Source organism: Trichoplax adhaerens, genomic scaffold, assembly GCF_000150275.1.
Source record: "Trichoplax adhaerens TRIADscaffold_6 genomic scaffold, whole genome shotgun sequence".
In the NCBI taxonomy this organism is placed as follows: domain Eukaryota; kingdom Metazoa; phylum Placozoa; class Uniplacotomia; order Trichoplacea; family Trichoplacidae; genus Trichoplax; species Trichoplax adhaerens.
In genome coordinates this window covers 418,559-428,833 of record NW_002060948.1, presented here as the reverse complement: position 1 = coordinate 428,833, position 10,275 = coordinate 418,559, and the positions used below count along the sequence as shown (strand labels likewise).

The following is a 10,275-nucleotide window of genomic DNA, read 5'->3' as shown; positions in this document are numbered from 1 at the left end:
TAAGCAATATAGATTCTACAATGTAGTACTACACAATAGAAATTAGGTCTTGATATACTTACAACGCTGTTGGGTTAGTATTCTGGAAATTCATTATCAACAATTTTAGCCCAATAGTCAAGGCCTCCTTCGATATCTTTATATATAATATTTTGCTCCCAATCCGAGATTATTTCTTGTAGTCTTTTTATTGCTTTTTGAGAATCATTGCCGTGATGACACACTACGTAAACTATATTGAATTAAAAATTATCTATATTAACTGAAAAGGAGCATTATAATACGATACGTGCTACTATTAGATAAATTTATAGCTGCATAATGATAATATTAAAATTTCTATAACCAGAGTCTTATTTGGGTGTATAAAAGGACAATAGCCAATTTTGTCGTTGGTACTACGATGGACTTTAATGTAGACATGGAATACTGATTTACCTGGGTAAGCATTACGCTTGTCGAAGGAGTCATCTTTAATGGCATCATTGATAATTTTACGGAATTCATCAGTACGTTTATCGATTTGAGATAGCGGAATATGTAGTAATAGCTAAGGATAAAACTAGGATTTTGCTTTAATTTTATCATATACTGTAATACAATTTGATTTAAAATCGATAGTAGATCGTTTGTTATGAGATATTGGTGGATATTAATAGATTGCGGTAGGCGACATATGTTGTATTCTACTTCTTCGCGAACATCCAATAGTACGTGATTTTGACCTTCATCATAAATTTTTTTATAATCCTGTCAATCAAAAGTAATATTTTAGATGACATTACTCGTGAAAGTAACCATATCAATGTATTAATAAAGCAATTTACATCAACTGAGATCCTTTCCTCCGGTGTCAGTAACTCAATTTGACGTGCCTAAAAGAAATTGAGACTACAATTTTGTACTAGGTAGACCGATTTAAAGTGATGTAGTTTATATAGAATTTGATTTGTGCGTATAATGAATATATCTATTGGCGATACCTTATCTGTTGCTGAGGCTTTACAAAACTGGACATAATCCTGGAGCTCATGAATAGTAGGGTTATCACCACATAAAGGACAAGTTGGCCGACGATTTCTTAACTTGAATACATGATAAGAGCCACTCGATGCATCAAACAGTAGCATACGTTGTGAATATGCAGCTGAATTTGAGAAATATCAAGATTAAAGTCAAAGAAAGTAATTGAAAAATTTCCAGGCACTAGCATAACGGCTATAAATATTTATAGGCTGTAGATAGTAAAATTAATAAGCATTGAAAATAGTGTAGTTATTAACTTGGATTTAGTTCTGGCAGCAATTTATAAAGTATTTCATTGGCTATACTACAGTTAATATAAATACAGTATTATAAGTACAGTAGTGACTCCATTGCAACAATAAGATTAAAAAGATACGTTGTAATCCAGTCAGAATTTTTATGGCTTCTAAGGCTTGATTAAGACCTATAATACCGGGAACTAAGTATAGGCAATAATTAATTGATTAACATAGAGATTTTGATTGATTATTTCTATAAAGATTGTCATTGTTATCCATTTATAATTTTACGTGCATTAGATTTTAGATGAAACAATTTACATATTACCTTCAAATCACTGTTAAATAAAAGGTGTAAATTAGCAATTGATTACCGGAATACATTTCGGGTGTTAATGAGCTATCGCTACTAATCTGTACACATACAGTATATCATAAATATCATACAATTTTTTGCCACGTTAATATAAATGTTTCGGTTTTGGTAAAATTCAGTAGTGATTAAGCTATGTGAGAACAAATGTTTTACTCTTTACATTCATACCTACGCCGAGCACACCCCCATCCGAACAGTTTGTGACAGTTTCTGGGGGCGGAGGAGTAGGGAATAAGCATCGATAGCAAGGCCCATTATTACAATTATATACAGTTAGTTGGCCTTCAAATCTTAAGGCACTGCCAGAAATTAACGGTTTTTTGCATAAGACGCAAGCATCATTAAGTAGATATCTTGTAGCAACATTATCTGTACAATCCAATACAATATCATACGTGATATCAATAAAAGGGTGAATTAAGGTAATAACATTTGTGATTATAGATTACGTAATATTAGCGGCAAAGGCAGAATTGGTATCGAATATGAAAAATATAAGTTATTATAATGAGAGATCACTTTAAGCAGTGGATTTGTAATATAGGATATTTAGAAATAATTTCTATTGCATTTTGGCTATCCAATTGCAACTGGTAAGGAAGACACTTGATCGTTGAATTTAATCTAGTAAATGAATAAACTTATTATTTGTTAGGCATAATCAAGATTAATTAAGATCTTAGTAGATTTGCTTTTATAGATCTTCTATGACGACATTTGTAGTAATTGTAGAATAGACTGAGTTATGACAAAGATCCTAATTTAGGATGTACAGTATTGGCATTGGCTACTGACTCTTGCATAGACTGTGTCGCAGATAGACATTTAGGTGTGCCTAATTTATTCTCTCTATGCAGAATTTGCCGATGTAGGTTATCCAATTCCACTACATCATAATCCACTATACCGATTGTACCTAGGGAAAGAAATTGATCATATGCGTCATTAATAGCTAAGCAATAAGTTATTTGTAAATATAAATGGATATTGAATTGGTATGTCTAGTGATTCCTTAAATAGCAGTCGTTCGATGTAAAAATGTTGGGAATTATCCAAATACTGTACAGTACCGACTAATGATTGAGATTGCAGGTGTATCCATTATGATAAAGTATGTTTGCCTAATTGATTGATTTGAAGATGTGCATGTATCTAACGAGAAGTATGTAATTCTATACTAACTATAAAAGTATGTCTACGAGCGTGTACTTGTAAGTATATAGAGAATATTGCACACATAAGTGTCTCTGCCTCTAATTAATTATTATTCTTATTAAATATACTGACGTTAGCCATTAAAGTTGTTGCAATGTACTACTAAATAATATCAGACGTGATCTAGTAGTCTATGCTCATAATTATTTCACGAGCAGATTAATATTTTATGTCTGTTCTCTCTTTCAACTACAGTCATTTAGGGTAAATCATATTGTTACAGTAGGGGCTAGATTGTGATTGATAGTACTGTGGTGTATTATATATCTATGCTACAAGCGGATACATTTCAAGATTGCAAGAATCAACTCGAGGCTATTTTTATGATCGATGTATGTAATGTTGCCGTTGATAGTTATCTCTATACACGTATAGTTTACTCGCTCTTTCAGCTTTCGTTTAATTCATTCATTCACTGTTGATCGAATACAGCATGCTAGTTCTACGATGATGATGGTAATCAAGCATCCATTCATAACTCTTATCATGCCTTATCTAAGCTGTTGATTGTACAAAATGAACCCTATCATCCTTGATGATATCCTACGCCATGCCAATTGCTCTTACCTACACCAGAAGAGGTTAAATATAACGCTGCCGGACATCCCAAACCTCCAGCACCTACAATCAATACTTTGCCTTGGTTGATTTTTTGCTGGCCAATGACACCGAGCTGAGGTAAAAGTAAATGTCGGCTGTATCGTTTGATTTCATATCGATTAAGCCCCTTTTCCATTCTTTTCAATTGCTCTTGAATTTCTAATCTTGCACTACAAGGTGTACAAATGGTCAATCTATCGTCATAGGAGTAAGTAATGTTTTCCAAGACGATAGCGAATCGGCGATGATTAAAATAACTTTCCACTTGGTTGTGAATGAAATCATGCGTGGTAGTCTACTTTACGATAGAGCTTCAGTACTGTACTCTGGGTAGAGCCTCAAAGCGTACTGCTTAAGACTAGCCACAGTATAAGGATTGAAGGGTGGTATACGTGTTATAACATAGGCTGCTACAGTACTAGAAAGAGACCGCCTAAGAAGCCCCCTACTCTCCTATCGACAACGTCGGCCTTTTCCGATGATATTTGGACTAAGAATTTCCTACTCGACGAAGTTAATTGCACATTTAAAGCAGTTTTACTCCGCTTTGACGCACGGCATTTGTGCATGGCTCATGACGCATAAAATAGTGCAATTGGAATAAGGAGAATCATCCTTGATTCTAATAAATTTTCATATTTGTCACCTAGATTGGCGATATTTGATCTAGAAAATCAAATCCTTAATTGATTCTAAAGTGGTAAAAATGTTTCTTTTGGTATACTGTAGTTATGCGTATAGTGAAGTACTGCTCTATTACAACTTTGCTAGAGAAAATAATGGAAGAGACGGAAGATATGAAGTTAGACTACCCAAAGTGATATATTATGACAGTGTCATGGACTTTTAAATAGAGAAGTCCACAAGCTTAAAGACCTTACAGTACTGGACAGTGTACAACATGATATGTGGAATTGTGGACAGATTCTTACGACTTACATGCATAGGGTTAAAATGAACAAGACTATGAATTAAGAACTGCATAGTATTAAAGTAGAAGGATCAGTATTCGATACAATTTGGTTCACGATTGATGCGATTAATATTTAATTCTGCTAAGCCTGCTAGTCATAGTCACTATTACGATCATGCTCTTGTAAACTACTACAGATCAAGTCAATTTTACTACGGAAAATGTTGCTCTTGATTATGCAGCTAAATCAATAAAAGGACCATTTTGTTCTATCTTGAGCTAAAGTAAGCTAAAGGGAGGTTTATTCTACCAGTATTGTGACTAACGTAACCGTAGCAAAATTGTTGTGATCATTCTGTGACGGCAATGGCTTTCCTTACTGTCCTACGGATACGTTTTTCGAGATATACAGTAAGGTTTATAATTTCCAGGATAGGCAAACCAGTGGCCAATATAGTAAGGGTACGAATTGATCATTAATCCTTTTTCATTTTGCGTAGAACTCTTTGATGTTTTATTTAGAAATATCAATTTATAATATATAGGTAGGGTAATTGAAACAAAGTGTACAAAGAATTCTACGCAAAACGTCGAAACTCTAACAACTCTTGTGAAATATGTGAAAACGTTCTAAGATGCTGACGATAATTCAGCCATAGACATACTTCAGAATTATTGGTTTTACTAAAGACTATGCAGTTTTTAGCATTTCATATGCAGTATTTAATAACGTTAAATTCACCTGAAATGGAGCTCTATGGCTCTGACTATAACCATCCAGTATAATTCGGTAAATATACTCGTTATAAGTAAATACCGCCTATACTTACATATATAATTAATAACTTGATTTAGTATATTATGTAAATACTAGTGTACCCATTGATACCAATATTGGATATTAACTATAATTGAAATCCACTCCAAATTTATAACTTTTAAAGCGGAAAATCATGATACAGTATACGTATTAAATGCACGCCGTTAAGCTTGGACGTCAGTATTACATTTTAATTTTGCGCGACAAAACTTGTTAACTTTTATTGAATTCACAGTTTCGTAAACTATTTTTAACCTAAGATATTTGAGCTTTACTTTCATCTGTATGCGTGTATAGACATTTCCAAAGGTTAAACCTTTACTATGAATGTTACTAATTAATTACCGGTAATGCCTATTTCTATAAATATATGAACACTTAGTTAGTGCATTTTGGTCGTTGTCAAAATCACAGGAGGACAAGGTTGATTTCGTATATAAAATTGCTAAATTTTAACAATTTGGAAAATTCAATTTTGCTCCATACTGATCCACAGTATGTATGCATGTCACAATTTCACTTCTGCGACAAGGTAACGTACAGTAAAAGTCTATAAGTAGCTACTGACTTAAACGCCCTTTTACTTAACATTAAACACACACAGCAAAATACTCTAAAGATGAAACTTTTATTAGCAAAGATACATCTACTGCTTTTTACCACCCCACTCAACTCAAATGTTCCCGTTTATATAGGAACCGTCTAATTTGTAAACAACAACAGTATTATTATTATACCTTACTAGGAGAAACATCTCGAACTGAGATGTTCCTTACATAACTTTTCTATCTGTAAATATTTTGAATCTCTTACTCATACTTAATCTTAATCTAAGCTCGTCGGTTGTCTAATTCAACTATCATCAACTAGAACTTGAATCATCTTACTGCTATCTGTCATACAATAACGATCAATATCAAATATGTAATGAACTATTACAAACAACATCCACGTTAAGGCATTATTTATCTTACCTAGCACTACAAATATGGATATTCTCCATACTAGCTACTACTGTACTTATTAAACTATCCTAATGACAAGGCAACACCGTAACAGCATAATACACCGAAGTCGATTCTTCTTATGGCATCTAGCAATACAACGTTATTTGAATATAATTCATTTCCCATATGATCAAACTACGCTTTTTTTGGTGCTTTTGACAAGTTAAGAATCATTTGCGACTTTTTAGTAGTTCCTAGTGCAAACCTATAATATCATCGATATCTGTCATAACAGTAGACGATTAGTTTTGAAGGTTCACTAAAATGAATTAAAATTTCTAATTTCTGTTCATTTAGACAGAATATACTATGTAGTAGTGTAGTTTTAGTGGAGTAACATCGACAATAACAGGCAGCGTTAGCAATAATCACCATGATTTTGAAATTTCTTTCAATATATCTTCCATTTTAATATCTCATACTTTTCATATACTCAAAATTTTACAGTGATGTAGATAATTTGAATGATTCGCTAAGCTAACAAATTTAATATCAATAGAATTAATGCCATATCAATTATTAACAGCGAGTACAATTATAAATTAATTGCTAGATAATAAGTACGAATTTATTATCTCTACTTTCTTTATTAATATAAATGAGTAGTTTTTTAGTGATTGGAACGTTAATAGCGAGTTGATGTAGGCTGTAATTAAATATCAATGATTACCCTATAAATTAATACGCAAATATTGAATGTTTGGGTCTATTTTTCCAATGCCGAAATTTCATTCTAACTGCGAAATTGCTTTCATTTTAAAAATAAAACTAGTGACAATACTGTAATAGAAAGTCAATAAAATGGAGAAGATGATTATTCAGACCAGTTATTACTTTGATCACAACATCAATATTAAGTATAGCTGGAATTTTAAAATCTACTAGTCTGTTAATCTGTAGCAATCTATATTGCCTGCATTTCATGTCATTGCAGAGGAAAGCTTTACCGTTTTTAGGATAAGTTACTTTCTCGAATAAAACTGTAGTACTAATGTATCTAATTTTGAGTTAGTTTTACTTTGAATTTATAATTTAAAACAATTACACTACAGTAGATATTTACAGAATCAGGTTCCATCCATACTTATAATTACAAATGATATCCCTAACATAAAAAATATCATTATTTTATGTGGAATATCGCAAAGTTAGACGAAGTCTTTCTGTAGGAAACAGAATAGAATTACCTACAGTATGAGAGGCATTTAATACCAAATGATTCTGTATTAATTTCTTGCAACATATATCTTGAAATACTCGTAGCACAAGTATTTTGAGCCGATATCATTCAAATCGATCATCTTGAGTACTGCTTTAGCTTTAGCCATCTTAATCTTTAAGGTTTAGTTGTGATAATAGAATGATCGATGCCTTAAGGAATCAATTAATAATCAGATATAACGACTATAAAAGATTGTCAAGCCTGTTATTGATATTTAAATATATCCGATGAATTCAACATTTGATTGCTTAACTGTTTCTTTGAGCTTAATTGTTCTATTTCTTAATCAAAATTGACTTAAGCAAGAAAGAAAAACGACTAGTATTTCAAGTAAAAGAAATTATAACTCACTTTTCTGTCACTAATATAAACAAAGCGACTTTAAAGAGTTAATACGAGATAACTGATGCATGCAATTATTAATCTTAGCAGCCCGAACATTTTGAATAATAAGTTAAAAAATCAAATTCTTCACCTTCACTGTTGTAAATCAAATAATTGAGTGGACTAGATCCAATCCAGGCAATAGATGTAACTTTTAATAAAGTCTGTCTGACTATTTTTAATTACTGAGTGAAATCATCATTTTTTTGTCCTCGATCTTCAAGTCTGATTTTATGTTGTCATTTAAAAAATGAATACTTTATGCATTCATGAGAAGCTTTAAAGCCCACCTTAGTTTTTTATTATCTATACTGTTAAATAGAACCTGCAATTAGTATAATTGATCGGTTGCTATGCTGTTTATTCTTCGCCTAAGGTTGAAATCACCTCTTGACTATCAATATCAATTCGATCTAATGGACAGACTGCATTTGAAATTGGATCGAGGCATGCTATTTTAATGTCAATAATTTTCCTGAAAGGAGTATCTTCTAAGAGGCAATCGTTACCATTTCGTGCTTTAAAATTTGTATTATGTTTTGCTCGAACATTTTTATTGACATAATAGTTGAGGTTAAATTTTTTGTTTTTTTAACCCTCAAAAAAATCGATTTTTGAAGTTATAATACCGTTATAAAAGAAATATCATTGTCGTAATCGTCTGTCAAGTTTTATACCGTGACATCAATAAAGCTTGCAAAATACTAGCGTTATTTAGCTTTATTTAAGGTAATTTATTAAATACGTATTGGAAGATATAGCCTATATTGCTTTAGGTACTGGCAAAAATTTTCAATTGTTCTACTATTAAACCTGCAGAGTGCACATAGATATTACTTATGTCAATATTTCTAGGAAGGAAATTTCAAGGGTCGAATTTGTATTCACAGGAATAAATCAATATTGATTGATATTATCTTCATCTTGATAAGTTGTCAATTCATTAAATATGCTAGGATCCTCCTATATAGAAAAAAGAATATTTTCACGTCACTGCTATAGCACTTCTTGAATTTATAAAGACTTCAAGTTAAAGAACGGTCTACGTATAATTAAGCATTCGATATACTAAGAGTGATATTGCATTTATCTTCAAGAATCTGCTACATAGAGACATTTTTTATTTTTACGCTTTAAGTCCTCCAAAAGACTATTCAAACTAGCTCCATCTCTGATATTATTCATTATCTGCATAGATTACTTAAAGTTAATTAATTTTATTGAGGTATTGGATATCATGTTGCGTCCTGTAGTATTTGGAGCAGGAGTTGTTGCCATAATTACTAATAGTGCTTTATTCATTTTTATAAGATGTAATCGGAATTTATACCAATTATCTTCTGTACTTTTACTAAGCATGCTTATTAATGGTTTTTTGTGGGGCCTTTACGAAGTAATTCGATTTGGTGATGGTTTCTCATTTAAAATTGGTATCCTTTGTGTTGTTTTATATCGTTTCGGTCAAGCATTATTTATTAGTTTAAATTTACACTCTTGTGTCATTATATCGGAACGTTATTTCGCTATTGCTTATCCATTTCGTTATAACCGATTCTCAACGATTGGCCATTTATCCATTATTATTGTACTGGTTTGGTTAGTACCAACTGCGGTACCAATATTCTCTATAATCGATGGTATCTTTTCCAAGCGACTAGCAAATTGCAGCTTAATTGATGTTCAACAATTTATTAGAATTGATTATATTTGCCATCTGATAATGTTAATATTGGCAACTTTATTGCTTGTGCTATTACTTATTATGTATGGTCGGATTATCTATCTACTTAAATTGCGCCAGTATAATCGGGTTGCATTTGTTAGTACTCGTCGACATTTTTCGTCAATAGAGAGATTACTCCGTGGTAAATTGGCACTCAGAAAGAAAGCAGTTATCCAAGCTATGATTGTCTTTACATTTTATGCTGTCTTTTTAATACCCTTTTTAACATTATCTACCATTGCTTTAAGTGATATCTATCGTTTTGCGGATATTCTACAAGCTTCAGTTATTTTACGTGATGTCGCCTTTTGTTATCCAGCCTTGCAACCATTAATCTATGCTTATTTTACTGCTGATATCCGTAAAGAGATTTGTGTAGTTTATCACAAGATAGTCAAATCGACACGTTTTCAGGGTACGATATCAAGAAGTATAACTAGAGTATCTGGATTCAACGGGAGATTCTGATAGTAATTATCTATTTGTTATCGATTATGGCTTGGGATGATTAAAGTGGGGTAATAAGAGATTCGATAATTATTGAAGTCCAAAATGAAACTATCGACGAATGTATAAGATTTGTCATATCATTTTGTCTTTCGTGTAAAAAATTTCCACATTGTAAGTGCAGTTCAAGTTTAATATTGAATATCAGTAGATTTTATATTCATCATATGATTTCCTTCGTAAATTTTTGTTCATAAAAAGTTATATTTACTGTTAGCTTGAAATCGGTTTTAAACCGATAGT

The 10,275-nt window shown here is 31.8% G+C and overlaps 2 protein-coding genes across 2 annotated transcripts; one reads left to right on the top strand and one right to left on the bottom strand.

Moving 5' to 3' along the window:
- Positions 1-74: 74 nt before the first annotated feature.
- TRIADDRAFT_50356 (uncharacterized protein) lies at positions 75-3,592 on the bottom strand (the record flags this gene model as incomplete). The annotated part of the gene is made up of 8 exons (XM_002113147.1): positions 75-232; positions 564-750; positions 828-875; positions 984-1,147; positions 1,403-1,465; positions 1,810-2,010; positions 2,465-2,557; positions 3,424-3,592. The coding sequence occupies 8 exons, from the start codon at positions 3,590-3,592 to the stop codon at positions 75-77; spliced, it is 1,083 nt and encodes a 360-aa protein (XP_002113183.1).
- Positions 3,593-9,039: 5,447 nt separating this feature from the next.
- On the top strand, positions 9,040-9,993 carry TRIADDRAFT_57081 (uncharacterized protein; the record flags this gene model as incomplete). Its single annotated transcript, XM_002113514.1, has 1 exon — positions 9,040-9,993. The coding sequence occupies one exon, from the start codon at positions 9,040-9,042 to the stop codon at positions 9,991-9,993; it is 954 nt and encodes a 317-aa protein (XP_002113550.1).
- Between the last annotated feature and the right edge of the window lie 282 nt (positions 9,994-10,275).